The sequence below is a fragment of the Microtus pennsylvanicus genome, chromosome 4, assembly GCF_037038515.1.
Source record: "Microtus pennsylvanicus isolate mMicPen1 chromosome 4, mMicPen1.hap1, whole genome shotgun sequence".
Lineage (NCBI taxonomy): Eukaryota > Metazoa > Chordata > Mammalia > Rodentia > Cricetidae > Microtus > Microtus pennsylvanicus.
Window position 1 is genome coordinate 145,436,259 of NC_134582.1, and position 20,904 is coordinate 145,457,162.

Here is a 20,904-nt window from a genome sequence, read left to right on the forward strand (position 1 = left end):
CTCACATGGTGTGCATAAACTCATGTAGGCAAATGCACATGCACATAAATGAAAAACTCTTTCATTTCTATACAGTGTAAGGTCATAGTTTAGCTTATTCTCTGCATGTGGCTGTCTAGTTTCCTACCACTTTTGTTTGTTGGTTCCTTTTGCCTTGTTTTTAGAGAGGTACTTACTGTGTGGCCTACGTTGTCTTTCTATTCTTGATAGACCTCCTGCCTCACTTCCCAAGTGCTAAGATTGCAGGCATGACCCATCTTGCCTGGCCCATCACCAGTTTTTGAAAAGACTCTTTTATTGCCAATGAATGGGCTTGACAAAAATCACTTGTTTCTGGATTTCTTTCTTCTTCTTCTTGGTTTTTCTAGATAGGGTTTCTCTGTGTAGCCTTGGCTGTCCTGGAACTTACTCTGTAGACTAGGCTGGTTTTGAACTCACAGAGATCTGTCTGCTTCTGCCTCCTGAGTGCTGGGATTAAAAGTCTGCTTCTGAATCTTTAATTTTTTGGACCTTTAGTTCAACTACACCGGTCCTCTGTAACTTCCTTGTGCCTGTCTTGACATCACAGTTTGAATTGAGTAGTATGAGGCTCAGCTTTATTCTTAAGGATGATTTTTTTTTAAAACTCATCTGGGTCTCTTGAGTTCCCATTACAGGTTTAGAACTGATCCATTGTAGGAAAAGAGGGCTGCTTGTTTGTCCTGGCTGCCCAGAACCGAAATAATCACACAGAAACTATGTTAATTAAAACACTGCTTGGTCCATTAGCTCTAACTTCTTATTGGCTAACTCTTACATCTTAGTTTAACCCATTTCTATTAATCAGTGTATCGCCATGTGGCAGTGGCTTACTGGCAAAGTTTTGGCCCATGTCTTACTCTGGCAGAAGATTCATGGCGTCTCTCTGACTCTGCTTTCTTCCTCCCAGAATTCAGTTTCATCCACCTCCCTAAGTTCTGCCCTATCAACAGGCCAAGGCAGTTTCTTTATTCATTTATGGTGTTCACAGCACACAGAGGGGCTCCCACATCAGTCTATTGCTGTGGGGAAGCCAGTTGAACTTATGAGAGGACTTGTGTGTCATATGAGCTTAGGGCTGCCATGCCACCAAGCTTTTCAGTTATATCCACTTATTCAGTTTGCACACCCACCTCATGAGATAGACAGAACTTTTAATTTATTTGGATAGAGCCTCACTCACTTTATTGCTCTTTTTTTTTTTTTGCCTCAAACTTGTGATCTTCTGTCTCAGCTTCCCCAGCACTGGGGCTACGGTCATGCACTGCCATACCTGGCTTACTATGAGCCTTGTTTTGCAAAAGAGGAAGTGAGCTTTAGTGTGCCTGCAGCTGCAGCCAGGCAGGACTCGGGGCTCCTGAGTCCAGGGTCACACCTCTTGCATTAAGATGCCTCTCTATGGTGACTGTCTTGGGTTCTGCTTTTTACTCTTGACTGTGGGTTGCCTCTCTGGTGGACCCAATAATTGTTTTACCTTCTTTGTGTTACAGGCAGCCTGTGCAGATTATGTATGCATCATCCAAAGATCCCAGCAAGCCCAAGGGAAGTTCCCAGTTGGATGTGAATGAGGAGGTCGAGGCGCTGATTGTCAAGTCCCCCCAGCAGGACAAGGAGCCCTCTCTGTTCAAGGTGTTATATAAGACCTTTGGGCCCTACTTCCTCATGAGCTTCCTGTTCAAGGCCCTTCATGATCTGATGATGTTTGCTGGCCCCGAGATCTTGAAGTAAGAACTTTTACCTGACTGCTTGGTTCCTCTTAAGTACCTGGGTGGTCCTGCCGTGTGCAGGAGCAGACTTGCGGCCCACTCCCTTCACCTTCCCCAGTTTCATTTAGCTGCCATCTGACTTGTAGCCACCTGCAAGCCACAGAAGCCTCCTGAATCCAAAGTTGGGAGAATGTGGGGTTGTCTAGAACAAGGATGTGCAGGCAGATTTCATGAGCCTCTGCAAACTGGAAACCAAGAAGACAGCAAGGGGGCCTCTGTCATCTTTCTCTCCATCACCTTGGTCCCAGTGTGCTCTGTTTGACCACCTTTGGGTGACTTGCCGGTGGGGAGATAGATCTATCAGTGTGGTGATCCTAAGGCAGAGGTCCCCGTTGTAAGAGGCTGGCACCTGGCAGTCATATCACCCTTGTGACGTAAAGTGTTGTCTGACTTCCTGTGGCTCAGGTGGAAATCACTGTGGTCACTTGGAAGTAATTCCCTTTGATGTATGTATCACACTCTCCTCTCCCAACAGATTGATTATCAACTTTGTGAATGACAGGGAGGCCCCCGACTGGCAGGGCTACTTCTACACAGCTCTGCTGTTCGTCAGCTCCTGTCTGCAGACATTGGTTCTGCACCAGTACTTTCACATCTGCTTCATCAGCGGCATGCGCATCAAGACAGCTGTGGTGGGCGCTGTCTACCGCAAGGTAGGCCAGGCACCCACACCTAATCCTGTGACCTCAGAATCAGGATGGCTGAGCTGGGACTCAGCAAAGAAATGATGGGGACCATGGGGCCAAGGGTAGCCACCGCCAAACTTTGTCCATTAACAAAGTGGTTCTCAGTGGCTGATGTGTGGGATGTCAGTGAACCCACATGCTGCCTTTGGGTAGCTGGGTTTCTTAGATGGTTTGGCTATCTCTGATGAAGTCATGGGTGGAGATCTAAGTTCAGGGGCTGAGGAGGCTCACTAGGTAAAGTGAAAGCCTGACGATTTGGGTTTGGATTTCCAGAACCATGTAAAGAACATGACAGAACACGTCTGTATAGCCAGCAGTGAGATAGGAGGTGGGGACAGGAGAATCCCTAGTAGTACATGTCTGTATTTACCCTGCAACGAGATAGGAGGTGGGGACAGGAGAACCCCTGAGCAAGATAGCTTGGGCACAGTAATGTCTCAAACAATCTGGAAGTCTAGGACAACATTTGACCTCCACATGTGCACCATGACTGCTTAAGCCTGTATACACATACTTAAATATCGTGCAGTTTTTTTAATTTTAATTTTTTTTAAAGAAAAGCAATGAATGTTAAATCTTTAGTTCATTCCTGGGTTTGCCGTCACTCTCATCCCGGATTTGGACCAAAGAGGTAGTGTGATTCTTGGACAGCAGAGAACAAGCTTTAAATATTTTTATTTTGCCATGCTGGAGGTGCACATGATTGGCAGGGACTATCCCAGAGCCATAGCCCCAACTCCACTTTTTTTTTTTTGGTTGTTGTTTGGTTTTTCCCCATAATTTAAATTTTTATTGAAAATAGATTTTCTCCATATAATATGTTCTGATCAAAGTTTCCCCTCCTCCAGTTTCTGCTAGATCCTCTCCATTTACCCAGATCACACCCTTTCTTTCTTTCTCTCATTAGAAAACAGGTAACTTCAAGAGACTTAGTGATCTTCCAGCCACTCGTGCCTTGGCCCCTGGGGCAGCAGCGCCACCTGGCTCACAGGCTGGCAAGAGTGGCGGCTTTCCTAGTGTTCCTACCCCTGTTACCCTGGCCTGTTAGCTTGAGTCCTGGTGCATAGGCTGCAGCCCAGACCCGTGGGACCTTGAAGTCCAGTTTGCTGTGTTGAGTGGCACAGGTGTATTTTTTAAGTCTCCCCACATGATTGTGTACAACCATGCTTGAGAACAAGTGTCCTGGATAGATATATCCTCTAGAGCAGCTTGCCCCTAACACATCAAGACACTTTAGGTACCACAACAATTTTCTGGGTAGAGGCCAGAGACTGCCTTGCAGTCAGTATGCAGACTGGCCTAACAAAGCATTGTCTAGTTCCCAATCTCAGAGTGCTAAGGCCGAGAACCTTGTGTTGGGATTTGGGGCCAGCAGCATGGTCATGACCTTTGAACTTCTTAGAAATCCCGATTCCTAGCCTACCGCAGACCTGCTGATCAAGAAAGCACAGGGTTCCACCCTCAGGTGACATGCCTGCCTACTGAGATGTGCAAGGCCTTGGTTTAGAAAGTACTCAGGATGGGGAGCAGAGAGATCAGCAGTTACCACTGTCCAGTGTCTTGTCCAGGGCCTGGGGACAGTATACAACTCTTTGTCTTTACCTGGAAGTTCAATTATTCCCCTCTTCTGTATCCCACAGGCCCTTGTGATCACCAATTCAGCTAGAAAGTCTTCTACGGTTGGGGAGATTGTCAACCTCATGTCCGTGGATGCCCAGCGCTTCATGGATTTGGCCACATACATTAACATGGTCTGGTCAGCCCCTCTGCAAGTCATCCTAGCCCTCTGGCTCCTATGGCTGGTATGTGTTTGCTCTTGGTTTCTTTGTGCAGGGAGGGCTGGCCTTGTCTAGGCACTGACAGAGAAGGTATGGATGGGAAAGAACATTTCTTGTTGTCACATACATTTTATTTTCTGTCCATTGGCCAGTTCCTGGTTATTTTATTCTTTCCTTGAGTCATCCAGGTTACTTTCTGTTACTTGATAGATATGCATTGCCATTTCTCTCTCTCTCTCTCTCTCTCTCTCTCTCTCTCTCTCTCTCTCTCTCTCTCTCTCTCTCTCTCTCTCCGCACACACAAAGGGTTCAGAAGTAGACCTCAGGTGTCCTCCCCAATCTCTTTCCACCTTATTCTTTGAGAGAGTGTCTCTTGCTGAGGCTGGAGCTCACTGACTAGCTGGGGTAGCTGGTCGATGAACTCTAGCCTTGTTTCTGCTTTGCCTGCCCAGCATTGGAATGACAGATGGATACTGCCACACCTAGTTTGGTCTTTCCTCCCTCCCTCCCTCCCTCCCTCCCTTCCTCCCTCCTTCCCTCCCTCCCTCCCTCCCTCCCTCCCTCCCTCCCTCCCAGTTTTCTTGATACAGGGTTTCTCTGTGTGGCTTTGGAGCCTGTCATAGAATTTGTTCTGTTGACCAGGTTGGCCTCGGACTCACAGAGATCCGCCTGCCTCTGCCTCCTGAGTGCTGGGATTAAAGGTGTGCACTACCACCGCCTGGCTGTTGTTTTCCTTTTGAGACGGGGTCTTGGTATATAGTTCATGCTGCCCTAGAACTTGCTATGCCTACCAAGTTGTCAGCAAACTTGCAGAGATCCTCCCACCTCTGCCTTCACAGTGCTGAGTTAACAGACATGCATCACCATGATCATGTTAGTCTTTTCATGAAATATATGTAATTAATGACCTTTTATATGGTTAACCCACCAATTTTCTCCCACTCTACCCCTCATGTGAAACAAACTTATTTATTAGAACCTACATATATTGACCAAGAGTTCTTTGTTGTAAGGAATAGAAATCCATCTTAGCCTGAGCAGACAAGAGGAATTGCAGGGGAGGAGTACTCATACTGAAACAATTCAGAGATCCCTAGGGTCCAGAAGAACTGCTGTGTTTAGAGAGCTCGCTTTCTCTCTTGTTATTTCTTGGCCCTGCTTTCTTTAATTGGTTTCATTCATAATGCCCTTGTGTCATCTTTATAGACAATAGCAGATGGCATTCATTGCCTTCATGGGTCTCTCCTAGGGCACTGTGATTAACCAGCTCAGTCCTCTTTCCATCCCTGGATCAATGGCTGTGGCCTGGGAAAGAGAAGTCTCTGACTGGCCACCGTGAGTCATGAGTCCTCCCCGTTGCAGAAAGATGTGATAGATCCAAGACTGAGAAGATGGTGAGCCAGGAGGCTCCCAGAACAGCACGTGCCCTGTTCATTCCCCCATGAATTCTTTCTCTCTCTTTTCTTTCTTTCTGTTTTTTTCTTCTTCTTAGTCCTGAGGATGAAACTTAGGGCCCCTTTGTATACTAGGCAAGTGCTTTACCACTGAGCTCCATCTACAGCCAGAGGAATTACCCTCCTTACTCCCAGCTGATGGACCGCCTCCCATTGCAGTCATATGTCACATTCACATGTGTGAGTGTGGACACACAGTGGCTCTAGGAGCAATGGGACCTGGGAGAATAGAACCAATAAACGAGGTAAACTAAAGCCTAATGCAGTAGCCAACTTTATTCAGAGCTCCAGACAATATATACTCTGAGGGTTAAGATAGGTCACATGAGTAAAGTTCTCATGAGTCAAGCTGTATACAATACCAAGAACAAGCCACATGTGCCAAAAACATGTTTTTCCATAGAGGCATGTAAATGATAATTTAAATAACATCAGCAAGCAATAATAATGAGTAATCTGAAGTAAACTCATTCCTACCCACTACACCTGGGAGGAGTAAAAAAAAAAAACCCACATTCCATGTTTTCAGGAAAATGAGGTCACAAGACTCTTGTCTTCTTTTTTTGGATTGTTCTCACAAGTTTTCAGAAGTCCTATAGGAATCCATTCCTGGACCCTGCTCTGACACTTGAGGTTGGAGGATAACTTTGGATGTTGGGTCTCTTTGTTGTTCCTAACTGTGTATGCCAGGCTGGCCGACCTGCAGGCTTCTAGGTTCCCCTAGCTCTACCTCCCCTCACACTGGAGGTCTCCGGGTTTACAGATGTGTGTACATGGATCCTGAGGATCTGAACTCAGGCCACGTGACCTACTGACCCAGCTCCCTAGCCCTCCCTTTTTCTCCTTAGCATAGGAGTGTGTATGATATGATCTTCTGAGGTAGATTTTGGTCCTCATACTGTACTTTTAGACAGATAGCATTGGAGTTTCCATGGTGTTATACATGATCACACCAGCAAAAACAAACAACCCCCACCAAAGAAACCAAAACCAAAGCAACAGCAATAACAACAGTCCATCTCCTTCTGCTAAATGGAGTTTACATTTAAACTTAAAAGATTTACATTTATTTATGTATGTGTTTATGTGCCACAGCTCATGTGAAGGTCAGGGACAACTTGTGAGAGTCAGGATTGGCGGTTATCAGACTTGGTGGCAAGATGCTTGCAGACAAGCAGATGACCCCGTCTCCCCAATGGGGAGCTCCCGTGCTCACAGAGCCATCTCACTGGTCCCACTGTTTGTATAGAGATGAGTGGTGAGCGAAATGCTTTGATGATGCAGCTGAGAAAGAAAAACAGCAGACCCAGGACTTGGCTGTTGGGGAGCAAGCCCTGCACTGCGGCTCCAGCAACACACACAAAATAGATGGCTAAATACAGATCTTCAAGTGGATACTGTGGAGTGCACCCTTTCCTAGGAACTGTAATCCATGTGAAAGGTTGAAAAGCCTCCATGGGTGGCTTGTGAGTCATAAAGAAGGATCTGATGGAGGCTGGTCAGCCCTATACAGTAAGGCTGTCTCGAGACCACAGCAGGACTTCTTTACTCAGACCACTAACCTCACAGTGTAGGAAGGTGGCTGCTGAGGTTGCCCTGGAACTAGGCTGTCTCTTCCATTCTGGGTTCTATGACCTTGGGCATCTCCACACCTCCCTATGAGCTGTGTATGCTAGTCCCCATGCACACACACTTGTGTATCATACCCTGCTCAACAAGTACAAATAGACATGCAAATGCTTGTGTATCATATCCTGCTCAACAAGTACAAATAGACATGCAAATGGTTAATATATATATATATATATATATATATATATATATATATATATACAATACACACACACACACATATATATATATTTTAAATCAGTGCATTTGACTGTAGAATGTTCTGCGAGCCTATGCTGGGAGTGTCATGAAGTGTGTGCTGTAATGCATCAGGTTCCCCAGAGCCTTTATCAGCCTTAAAAATGCCCTAATTGGACAGTAGAGTCAGAGCTGATTATAAAAAACCATCAGAGGCGCTAGGGAGATGGCTTAATCCATAAAAGGGCTGCTGTGTAAACATGAGGACCTGAATTTGGATCCATATTGCCCATGCAAAAAGATGGGCCTAGCAACACATGTCTATAATCCCAGGATTGGGATGAAGTGAGCTACAGGTTCATGAAACCACCCTGTCTTGAGAAATGAAGTGAAAAGTTGCTGAGGAAGATGCCAGAATCAATTTGTGTGTGTGTGTGTGTGTGTGTGTATGTTTATATGTACACTTTCTCACCCATGTAGATGCATACACTCAGCAAGGATAAGGCACCCACGCAAGGGCACACAGCAACAGGTTTGAGTCTCTAGCAAGTCAAGGTCACAGGCGTAAAGCTGGGGGAGATGAGATGCTGCAGCTCATCTCTGTGGATTCTCTGCCTGGCGAGTACAAAATGCTTCGCCTTCTAGAAAAAGGGAGGTGGTACACAAGCCACACTGTTGGTGCCAGCTGAGTGGCAGGAAACCCCTTGAAACCCAAGTCTTACAGTGTCAGATGCTAGCCAATCTGGTAGCCACCCTTCCAGCCACCCAGATTAGCACTAAGTCACCAGGCTAGACGTTAACTAGCCAGCACCTTAAGGCTTTTCTAAGATTCCAAAAGTCAAATTTACATAGCTTACCTGGTTCTCAAGAGCTTTGGATAAGGGATAGAATACCGGCATATTCATAAAAGGGTTGGGAGGACCCCAACTGAAAACGCTTGATGCCCCATCTTTGGGTAAAAGGAATAAATGACTGGCACCCTATTTGGTTGGTGGGGTCTGCCTGGACTGTGTAGTCCACGATAGATAATGTGAGTACCAGGGCTCTCTTCTGTGTCGAGTGACTAATTATCACCTGTCTTTCCTTAGAACCTGGGTCCTTCAGTGTTGGCTGGAGTGGCTGTGATGGTATTCATGGTACCCTTCAATGCTGTGATGGCCATGAAGACCAAGACCTACCAGGTAGGATGTCCATCTCCATGAATCCCCACCCTGAGCCCTGGCCTGGGTCTTTCCTGATGAAGGTTGCCCAGTTTCTTGATGGTCAGCCTCATCTATTCCAGGTTCCATGATATAGGGACACTGCTTCCCACAATGGCTTGTCCTTAGAGTTGGCAAGTTTTCCAAAGGGCAGCCATGGTCAATGCCCCAGAGTTGGTTTGAGCAGGCAAGCAGAGACAAGCATAGTGACTGGGAGTCTATCTTCCTCCCTTCCTCTCTTCCCTCCCTCCATCTTTTATATTGGTTACTTATTTATAATACTTATATATAATACTAACTTTTATTTTGAGACACACTTTTTAAAAGTGTTTTAACACAGTAAGTGCTTTTCTATTATACAATTTTAAATTTCTTAAGTTTATAGGTTAGAAGCAATGGTATCCTGCATTCTACCTTCTTGGCCACTGTGAACACATTGAAGTGGATCCCTCCCTCCCTCTCTCCCTCCCTCTTTGTCTTGATTTTATTTTGTAAACCGAGACTAGCCCCACTTTTCGTATTCCTGCCTCAAATTGGAGGATTATAGACTTGCACTGCCATGCCTGGCTTTACCTCTGGATCTTTCCACATGCCATATAATTTTATGTATAATTAGACTTGGTATGAAATTATGTACTTTTTCTTAAGTTTTAAAAGTTTTTTTCTCCTTTTATTGAAAATACAGTTTTCCTCTCACATAATATATCCTGATTCAGTTTCTCCTCCCTCTACCCTTTCCGGTTCCTTCCCATCTCATCTGCCATTAGATCCATTCCCTTTCTGTCTTTCATTAGAAAACAAACAGGCTTCTCAGGGAATATAATATAATATAATATTGTAATGATGAACGCTAAAGATAAAATAAAAGCTAACTGGTTGGAATTGGACAAAACAAACAGAAGGAAAAGAGCCAGAGAGAAGGCATCAGAAACAGAGACCTGCTGTCTACAGACTCAGGAATCCCATAAAACACTAGTTTTTTTTTTTTGGTTTTTCGAGACAGGGTTTCTCTGTGGTTTTGGAGCCTATCCTGGAACTAGCTCTTGTAGACCAGGCTGGTCTCGAACTCACAGAGATCCGCCTGCCTCTGCCTCCCAAGTGCTGGGATTAAAGGCGTGTGCCACCACCACCCGGCTAAAACACTAGTTTTATCATGTATTTTTAATCCAGTGGACATTTGTGATGGTAAGAGTTTTGTCATTTGACTCCATGCCCGCTGATCGTCCTGAGTGGATCTTGTGATCTTCACATCCCATGTTCTCAGTCTCCCACATTTCCCTGCCCCTGTTGTTGGGTGTGTGCTGTCCTTGGCCATACTTACGGGGTTTCAGGTAAGTTGACCATGATGGGAGGGTAGCCTTGTAGGCTGACTTCATGGAGCAGGCCAGTCAGCAGGTTTTGTCCTGGAATCAGTAGGCTTCCATGAGTGGCTCACCTTAAGAAGTGCTCCTATCTTTGTTGTCGGGTCTAGTTGTATGTGGTTCCCCCATCTGTGACTTAGGGGTGACCCAGCCTGACTGAACATGGCTTGGCTGTTTTTGAAATGCTTAGAAAAGCATCTGCCATGGTGATGTGCCAAGTGGTTTTAAAATATTTAACAACTAAATGTCTTTGTCATGGCTTGTCAGGACTAGTACCAGCCAGTCCTGGCACGTTTCAGTAGTTTAATGACCAGAGAGTGGCTGGAATCAATTACAAGGAAAGAAACCAACTGGTGTGGTGTGCTCTTGTCTATTTAGCACTGGGAAGCTGAGGCAGGAGGACTAGGGGTTCATGGCCAGGGGGGCTATAAAGACCCTGTGAAAAAGAGAGAGATAGAGAAGGGAAGGAATAGGAGGGAGGAAGATAGGAAAAAGGAAGGGAGGAATAATTTATTCTCTCCTGGTATGTTAGCAGCATAAGGTGGCATCCCCTCTTCTCTGAATACCTGGAAGCCTTGTCTCACCTCCATCCCTCAACTCTGAGTTGGTCTCTCAGTTGAATTCAACCTGATTTGGAGAAGTTTTAACTTTTACAATGGCCTAGTCTTTTGCTGTGGTCTGGGAGCTGACTCTATTGCTCACGGAGTCCAAGGCCAGCTCTCCCAACCTCTGGGAGGAGCTCTTTCTAATTGTGGTTGTGCCTAGGGCCCAGGATGCTGATCTCTTCCCCTGTAGGTGGCACACATGAAGAGCAAAGACAACAGAATCAAGCTGATGAATGAGATCCTCAATGGGATCAAAGTACTTAAGTTATATGCCTGGGAACTGGCCTTCCAGGACAAGGTCATGGACATCAGGCAAGAAGAGCTGAAGGTGCTAAAGAAATCTGCGTACCTGGCGGCTGTGGGCACATTCACCTGGGTCTGCACACCTTTCTTGGTGAGTGGGATAGTTTCATGATGGATGGTTATTGTGTCTTGTGTTTTTAAGCCTAAATATTTGTAAGAATGTAAAAATCAGATTTATGAACTTGTGTGCATATGTATACGCGGAGGCAGAGGACAGCTAGAGCTCTCTCTTTCCGCCTGTGGGCTCCAGGGATTGTACTCAGCTCATTACGTTTGAGAGCAAGTGCCTATGCCATTAAGCCAGCATCCATATATTTTTCAAAGACTGCTCGTTTGGGGCTGGGGTTTAGCTCAGTGGTCTAGCATTTCCTTAGGTTTGGTGTCCTGGGTTCCAAACCCATCACTGCAAAGCTAACCAGACAAAATATTGCCATTTAAGCAAGGCCTCTCCAAGGCTGATAACTCTCATCCTGCTTTATTTGCAATGCTTGGCAGTCCTGCAGCTGTTACAGAATGGAAACCTGTGTTGTCAGCTTCCTTCATTGAGAAAGTCTCATATGAAAGCATGCTAGGCTTGGGATGATGGCTTAGCAGTGAAGGACTTGCCTTGTAAGAATGAGTTTCTTTATGTGATCTCTAGCACCTTATGTTCAACAACAGCCTGAAGTGGTGGGGAGGCAGAGACAGGCAGATTCTGGACTCTCTGGCCAGCCTGTCTAGCCTACTTACTGAGTTAAGGCAAATTTGACAGAACCTTTTTTCAGGTGGGTGGTGCCTAAAGACTGGCAGCAGAGCTGGGTATGGTGGTGCATGCCTTTAATCCCAGCACCAGGGAGGTCATCTCTGTGAATTTGAGGCCAGCCTGGTCTACAGAGTGAGTTCCAAGACCACTAGGGCTATTAAACAGAGAAACCCTGCCTCAAAAAACCAAACCAAACCAAATCAATCAATCAGTCAATCCAAATCAATCAATCAACCAATCAAACAAACAAACAAACAACCCCAAACCATCCAACTAAATAGAATGGCAGCTGAAGTTATCCTCTGGTCTGTACATGCACACACACGTCCAAACACACACAGTGCTATCTGAACTAAACTGTATACTTGGTTGCCATAGCTGGTAGACACCAGGGGACTAGAGTCTTCTTGTTATTAACTGATTGCAAGCTGTGGCTTGTCAGTGCCCTAAGACCATGTGTTCAGTGGCACTGCCAGACACATTCTAAAATTACAGTGTGGTTTATTGCCTGTATCTGGAATGTCGGCTCAGAGAGGGCATCTGTGGACACCTGTCCCTGTTCCTCAGAGGATCTAAGGCTAACAGTCCATGGTAGCTCCCAGATCAGATAGGAAGTTCTAAAGTATAGATGCATGTTGTCCTACACATCTCCATTGTGACAAATCCTTTGCTCCGTAGAGACTATTCTATTTATAAGAAAACAATGTCTAAGGTTATAGGTGTTTAAAGATACCTTTATGAGGGCTTTAGAGATGACTCAGCAGTTACGAACAGTCGATGCTCTTCCAGAACACTGAGTTCAGTTCCTAGTACTCAAAGTGGACTGCTCACAACCACCTAAAATTCCATTCCTGGGGATCTGAAGTCCATCCCCTCTTCTAACCCGTGGCACACTCACATACATGTGGCACATACACAGACAGAAACACACACAGATAAATAAAATAAGATAAATCTTTAAAATAGTTTTATGTATTCTAGTAGAACTGTACTGTATGTATCCTGACATGCTTAAGACCCTGGATTTGTCTTCTGACAGGGACATGTCACCTATCCTTCCCTACCCTGTTAGCTGGCTCTGTCTCTGTGCACAGAAGCACCTTGCATTTCACTTCCTTTGCTTTCACACAGTAATTAAGGGTACTGTATGTTGGAAGGAGGGCCCGCTTGTTTGTCTTGGCTGCCCGGCTAGCTTAGCCCCGAAATAACACACAGAAACTGTATTAATTAAATCACTGCTTGGCCCATTAGCTCTAGTTTTTTGTTGGCTAATCTTTCTGTCTTAATTTAACCCATTTCTCTTAATCTGTGTATTGCTATGTGGCTTACCAGGTAAAATTCCCAGCATCTGTCTCCGGTGGATCCATGGCATCTGTCTGACTCTGCTTTCTTCCTCCCAGAATTTAGTTCTGTCTTCTCTGCCTATGAAGGCGTAAGTCACAAACAATGCCACACCAGTTTGGAATTATGATTAATAGAATGGTTATTTATTTAAAGGGGAAAACTTACAGATCACCATCCCAGACAACAGCCCTCTGCACAATCAGGAAGGGAGTCTAGTCGCTGGAAGCAGAGCTGGAAGCCAGAGAGAGAGAGCAGAGGGAAGTGGCTGCTTTTTTAAAGGGAGAGAGACCACACCCCAATGGGCTGGTATCTTAGCCGCTATTGGCTGAAGGAACAGAAGGAGCTCCCGCAACACCTCCCCCTTTTGTTTAAGTAAGAGAGTTCTTTAACCTACTATGAAATTATATACAATCAGTACAAATATTCTATTCTAACTAGCTTAAGTCTTATATAATAAATAGCTTGGCCAAGTCATGAGTGGAAAGTCTTTTTTATATATATTTATATAGTCTTTTTATATATATTTATATAGTCTTCAACCCCATCGAAGATCTGAGAAGGGAAATAATGTTACCTGAGTAATTAGGAAGTGCAATCAAACAACTTCCAAAACATGCAACAAATGACAGAGACAACTAGCTACCTGGGCAATCACCCAAGGTCATTTTTACAGCGTTGAAGCCAACCAACTTTGGATAAGGCCTAACATAACTGACATACCATTTTCAAAGGCAAGAAACGTGTCAAAACTATCTTACCCTGTCTTGGCAGGATATGACAGTCCTGTTTTTTCCATTTACGGATACTCTGTATTTCTGTCAGTGGTTAAGGTATGGGCATTTCTTTGCCCAAAGGCCAGTTCTGCCAAAAAGAAAGGCTCCAGGTGGAGCGTCTTTGGTGCTCAACATTCTCTTGGGAATAGAGTGGTGTTGCCAGGAGCAATTGTGTCTCACTACCACAAAACTCTGAGTTAGATTAAAGGCCATTTTCTACAACTCTTTGAAGAGGTTAAAGATTATTAACCTACTATATTGAGTATAATCTCTATGTATCTAAAGAACCTGATTAGTCTAATTATAAATGACAAACTTAGAATACAATTGATCTATATAATTCTCAATACCTATCTAACTTAAAGACTAAGACAATAAGCAACTGTGAAACAAATGAGGACAATGACCTCAAAATATAAACAATTGCAAATATACATTGCAATATGGTAAATATATATCAATACACAAACAATATATAAGTATCTTAATCAGAGGTAGAAATGTACACTGCAATATGGTAAATATACAGTATCAATACATAAAAATGTTTTAAACAGGTAGAAGCATGCATGCATACAATTGTCAATATAATTTAACTTTGTATCAATATATAAGAATCTATACCAATATATTTGTCTCAAAACAATAACTCACAAGTACCAACAAGTACTAATCTATTATTCCATCATCCAATTATCCCTCTTTTTTTTTTCCAAAACATCCCTGAGCTTATAAAATTCCTCCTCCAACCCCCCAACCCTCAGCTGTATACTAATTATAATCAACCCCTAAATGATGTCCCTAAACCCAAGGGCAAACTTTACTGGGAGAGGGGACGTCGTCCTCTGGAATTACTTCCAGCTGTCATGGGGGCGACGTTCTTTCTGGGGGATCCTGTGAAAGTAAAATGATGGTTAAATTTCAAGATCAATGTCTTTTAAAATTGCCAATAGTCTCTGAGTATTTTGTGGAGGTCTGGCCAGAATGTTGTACAAGATGCATTGTCTCGTGCAGCTGGTACCCAAAACAGGTCTTGTAGTAGCGCTATCAGTATCATGACGTCATATCAACCAGGTGGAGTTGTTGTTGTGGGGCCCCATCTTCTTCCTGGAAACTTCAAATGTCACTGCAGGAAAAACTCATTGTTCATTGTGAAAAACTTAAACATTAATCATATAGACATATACAGACATACATATATTCAATGAAAGGCACGATAGATATATTCAATGAAAGGGATGATAGATATAAAGAAAAGCAAAGATGTTTTCTAAACTCATATTTCTTTCTGTCCCATATCATGGCTCTTGACATGAGACAGAAACTCCAAAAACTCTGGGTTTTTTTTCTTACCAACAGGGTTGGAATTGGAGAGGGACTGAGCCAGAGTCCAACTTCAAAACCAGCTCTATATATTTATAAATAAATGCACATTAATACATATTTAAAGACGAGTAGAATAATTTTACTTACGGAACCTATTCGATTTTCTTGCCACTTATTGGCTTGTAAATAGTTTTCATCTGTCAGTATTCAAACATCCAGGGTCCCTTGAATTTTTTGAAGATGAGTGTTTTCCTGCAGAGATAAGAAGAGAACCCTGCCCCCATTCTATATGTTTTTCTTAACCACTGGTATGGATATCATCATTGTGGATGAATTGTCATTTCTCCTCTCCAAAAGGTTTCTCCTCTTCGAATCGAACCTTTATTAATTTTGATGGTATCCACAATTTTTCTTCTCCTGTGGAAACAAGAGCAAAACCCCTTCCCCAACGTAGCACATCTGGCTTCCATTGAGAGGTCAGCACATCTTTGAAATAAATCGGTTGATTTAGTTCAGCAGACTTTTCCATTATCCAATGTCTTTCTGCCGCTGTTGTTCCTTTCTCATTAGCGTTAAGAAAATTCAAGGTTAATAAAGCATTATGTAATCTATTTCTGGGGGTATTTTCGGTTCCTTTCTGTTTGTTCAGCATCTCCTTTATAGTATGGTTTGATCTTTCTATAAGCGTAGGATTATTTGGTATACCTATAATGTGTTTTACGTTATAATAAGCAAAAACACATTTCATTTTCTTAGATACATATGCTGGACTATTGTCTGTCTTTATTTGTACAGGTATATCCATGATGGCCATAACTTCCAATAAATGTGTGATTACTGAATCAGCCTTTTCTGAGCTAAGGGCAGTAGCCCATTGAAAACCTGAATACGTGTCTATGGTGTGGTGTACATATTTTAATTTACCAAATTCCATAAAGTGGAACACATCCATCTGCCAGATTTCATTTCTCTTAGTACCCTTTGGGTTACTCCCTGCAGGCAACAGTGTTTGATTATAGAAAGAACAAGTAGGACATCTCTTTATAATGTCCTTAGCTTGTTGCCATGTAATGGAAAATTCTTTCTTTAGGCCTTTACTATTGACATGATGCTTCTTATGAAATTCTGAGGCCTGCAACACACTTCCAATCAATAATTGATCAATCTCAGCGTTACCTTGTGCTAGAGGACCAGGCAGACCCATATGGGATCGGATGTGTGTTATGTACATCAGACAAAGCCTATTCCTGATTATATCTTGTACCTGGATAAGCAGTGAAGTCAACTCTGTATCATCAGGTATAAATTCAGCGGTTTCAATATGCAAGATAACTCTTTCTGTATATTGTGAATCTGTAACTATATTAAGAGGTTCTTTAAAATCCCTTAGCACCATAAGAATGGCATATAATTCTGCCTTCTGGACAGAATTATAAGGGCTTTGTTCCACCTTACTCAATTCATCTGACTTGTAACCTACTTTCCCTGATTTATTTGCATCGGTATAGAACGTACGGGCTCCAGTTATTGGAGCATCATGTACAATTCTAGGAAGAATCCAAGAAGTTCTCTTTGTGAGGTTAAGTCTATCACTTTTGGAATAGTTGCTATTAATTTCTCCCAAAAAATTAGCACAAGCTCTTTGACATGGTTCATTGTGTTCCCATAACTTTTTTATTTCCTCAGTAGTAAAAGGCACTATAATTTCTGCTGGGTCTATACCTGCTAGTTGACGAAGTCTCAGCTTACCTTTTATAATTAATTCAGAGACTTTTTCCACATAAGTTTTTAATTTTTTGCTTGGTTTATTAGGTATAAATATCCACTCTAAAATAATATCTTCCCTCTGCATTAGAATCCCTGTAGGAGAAATTCTGGAAAGCAATATGACTAGGATGCAGCTAAGATTGGGGTTCACCCTATCCACATGTGCCTCCTGTAATTTTTCCTCAATCATTGTCAGTTCCTTTTCTGCTTCAGCTGTCAGTTTTCTGGGACTATTCAAATCTTTATCACCATCTAAGGTTTTGTTTAAATGAACTATTAGATCAGGTGTTATTCCAATAGCTGGTCATAGACTGGAAATGTCTCCTAACAATCTTTGGAAGTCATTAAGAGTCTGTAACCAGTCTCTCCTAATTCGTGCCTTTTGCGTTTTAATTTTCTCTAACCCTATTCTGTAACCTAGAATAGAATTTCCTCTTTGAATCTTTTCAGGGGCAATTTGTAATCCCCACCTAGGCAAGACTTTCTTTACTTCTTCAAACATCCTTTCTAAAGTATCTTTATTTGAATCAGACAACAAAATGTCATCCATGGACTTTGGGAAATTGCTTAGGAATTATTTCCAATGGCTTACTCATAAAATATTGGCACAATGTGGGACTATTGAGCATACCCTGTGGGAGGATAGTTCATTGATATCTCCTAGTAGACTGAGAATTATTATAATAAGTAGGCATTGTGAAAGCGAATTTTTCTCTATCCCTTTCTTATAAAGGTATAGTGAAAAAACAATCTTTCAAATCAATAACTATAAGAGGCCATCCTTTTGGTGATAGAGAAGGCAAAGGAATTCCAGATTGTAGTGGGCCCATAGGTTGAATTACCTTGTTGACAGCTCTTAGATCTGTCACCATTCTCCATTTACCGGATTTCTTTTTTACAACAAACACAGGAGAATTCCAAGAGCTGGTTGATTCTTCAATATGGTGAGCATCTAGTTGCTCTTGCACCAGCTGTTCCAATGCCTGTAATTTATCTTCAGCTAGAGGCCACTGTTTGATCCATTTTGGCTTCTCAGTTAGCCATTTTAAAGGTAGGGCTGTTGGTGCCTCTAAAGGTTTGTTATTTGCTGTATGTTCTTGTACAGCCTGAATGGCTGGTGACCTTTTTCCATAATACCTCATCATATCCTTCCCAGAATTCCTGGAACTACAGGAATGTTAATCTGGGTATTCCATTGCTGTAGCAGGTCACGGCCCCATAAATTTATTGCAATATTGGCTATATATGGCCTTAGTCTTCCTATTTGCCCTTCAGGCCCTATGCATTCAACCCATTTTGTGCTTTGTTTTACATGAGATAGGGTTCCAATTCCCAGGAACTGAACATCTACCTCTTGAAGATGCCAATTCAGATGCCAAGATTCTGGAGTAATGATACTTACTGTGTCTAATAAGCCTTCAATAAAAATGCCACTTATACAGACTCTTAGGTTTGGTCTTTGATCGTTAATAGATGTCTGCCAAAATATATGTTTACTCTGTCCTACTGGATTTTTTGACTCATTCTCCATATGTTATTCATCATTTAGATCAGTATTACTTTTTACAGCAGAAATTGGAGGTTTTAATTTTCTTGGTGAGACACGTTCTCCACTGTGACTGGGAATGACTGGGCCACTGTTGGCTTGGGGGCCTGCGAGAGGCCCCTCAAGGTTTCCTGATGATATTGGGTTGCCCTGTCTGTCTGTTGTTGACCTGCATTCGTTGTACCAATGCCAGCCTTTACTGCATCTCCTACATATCCCTGAAGGCCGAGGTCTCCTATTTTTTTCATTCCCAGAGGAGATATTATTCCTAGAAATTCTTTGCCTGCAATCCCTTTGCAAATGTCCTAATTTACTACAATTAAAACACCTAGCAGTTTGATGTCTCCTCATTGCTTTGGAAAGTGCTTCTCCTACCCAAGATTCATCATTATAGCCAAAGTCTCAACATTCATTCATAGGTGCTGATCTAGACTTTAAAGGCCCAATTATCTTTTTGCATTCTATGTTTGCATTCTCAAAAGCTAGAGATTCAAGAAGTATTCGTCTAGCTTCTGGGTCTGTTACCCTTATGTCCAGAGCCTTAATTAATCTTTGCAAAAAGTCAATAAAGGGTTCTCTCTGTCCCTGCCTAATCCTGGTATATGATTCAACCCTTTTTGCTGGATCTTGTATCCTATTCCAAGCATTTAAAGCTGCCTGGTGACATAGACACAATACTTCTTTGTTATAAAGAGCTTGGACCTGTGGATCAGCATATTCTCCTGCACCAAGAATTTGATCTTGGGAAACCTCCACACCTTTTGTTCTTCCTTGCTGTTCTATATGTTTGGATTCTTCTCTGAAATAAATTCCAAACATCAAGGAAGGTCCATCATCTAAAACTGCAGAACCAGCAACTGTACCATAGAGATCTGTGATGATCACGGGTCTCCTGAGTGGAACCCACGGGCACAGGAGGTGGTGCCTTCTCGCAGACTGCATGCAACTGAAGCCAGAGTTGTTTCTGCACCTGAGTCAGAACTTGTAGGGAGGAAAGAAATCTTTAGTCATCAAATACAGCCAGTAATTCTGCCCCAAGATTAGGCAGAATGGGTGGTAGCCTGACATATAAGATCTGAAATGGGGTCAGGCCTAGGGTATAAGGAGAATTGTGATCCCTATAGAGAGCACAGGGGAGTAGAGACACCTGGTCACTGCCATTCTCAAGGATTAATTTGGTTAAGGTCTCCTTCAGGGTCTGGTTCATCTTTTCTACCTGGCCTTAACCTTGGGGACGGTAAGCATAATGAAGTTTCCAGTTGGTCCCGTAGCCTGAGAAATGAATGCAGGTCTGTTATCTGAGCTCAAGAGCACAGGGAAGTCATCCCTTAGGATAATTTCTCCTAGTAGTTTCTCGACCAGCCTGGCAGCTGTCTTGTGCTTTGTTTTCACCCTGAAAAGGTATCTATAAAGACTAGCAAGTGTTTATAGCCATACAGGCCTTGCTTTACCTTTGTGAAATTAATCCCCCAATTGGTGCTGGACCGAGTTGCTCTCTCCTGGTATCCAGTTCTCGTGTCTTCTCCACGTTTTGTATCAACCAGATACACGTGGGACATCAGCCTGCAGCTTCTGCTGTGTTGGCCTTAAGATGTGCTCTTTTCAAGTGGTTCTATGTTTTCCTTTCTCCCAAGTGAGTACTTTGGTGTATTTGTTGAACTAACAGAGTGGCAAAGTCTGAAAGGAGGATGGTCCATTTATTGGGTCCTGAACCATCCTTCCTCCTTGTAAGTGTTTGCGCACTAGTGGCTACTTTGGGGTTCTTGGTCGTTGTAAGCTAGAAATGCTGGCAATGTGGGTGTTACTATCTTTGGTGGTGTTGCCAGCAGGATGGCTGCTGTCTGGAGGGCAGCCACATGGCCCGTAAGAAGTCTAAAATCTCCTATTCGTTGTAATAGTCTTTCCTTCTGCAGTCAACAATCCCCTCTTCCTGTACATGGCACCATGGACATGTATTGTGGCAAACTAATACCAGCTATCAATATAGACATTAAATCTTTTTCCCTTTCCCAACTGCAGAGCCTTTGTTAGAGCTATCATCTCGGCCCACTGGGCTGTTGACCCAGGAGGTAGGGCCTCTGTCCATATGACTTCTTTCTCAGTTGTAACTGCTGCCCCCACGTACCTGATACCATCTTTGACCTTTGATCATTTGTATGCCATGTTACCTCAGCCCTTGAGGTCTGATCCCTTGGAGATGACTCAGCATGTCCAGACAATCGTGGAGAGGCTGATTCAGGTTTGGTTCATGAGCAGGTGGCAGGGTTCAAGGCATGGCTGTGGGTGTATTGGATCCTGGGTGGGTTTAAGAGAAAATCCTGATAATTAGTGAGCTGTCTGTCAGGAGGAGCTTAAGGACCCCCACTATAGCATAGGGCTGGTCACTTTAAGAGCTTTCCCCAAAGTTAGTTTGTCTGAGTCTTTGAC

At 43.3% G+C, this 20,904-nt stretch overlaps 1 protein-coding gene across 1 annotated transcript in view; it reads left to right on the top strand.

Moving 5' to 3' along the window:
• The window catches only part of LOC142849091 (multidrug resistance-associated protein 1-like), a 100,161-nt gene that overhangs the window by 26,920 nt on the left and 52,337 nt on the right, over positions 1-20,904 (top strand). The window contains exons 8-12 of the mRNA XM_075971195.1: positions 1,509-1,742; positions 2,260-2,437; positions 4,111-4,272; positions 8,600-8,692; positions 10,867-11,070. Coding sequence (XP_075827310.1) covers positions 1,509-1,742; positions 2,260-2,437; positions 4,111-4,272; positions 8,600-8,692; positions 10,867-11,070 — 871 coding nt within the window. The remainder of the gene's footprint in view (positions 1-1,508; positions 1,743-2,259; positions 2,438-4,110; positions 4,273-8,599; positions 8,693-10,866; positions 11,071-20,904) is intronic.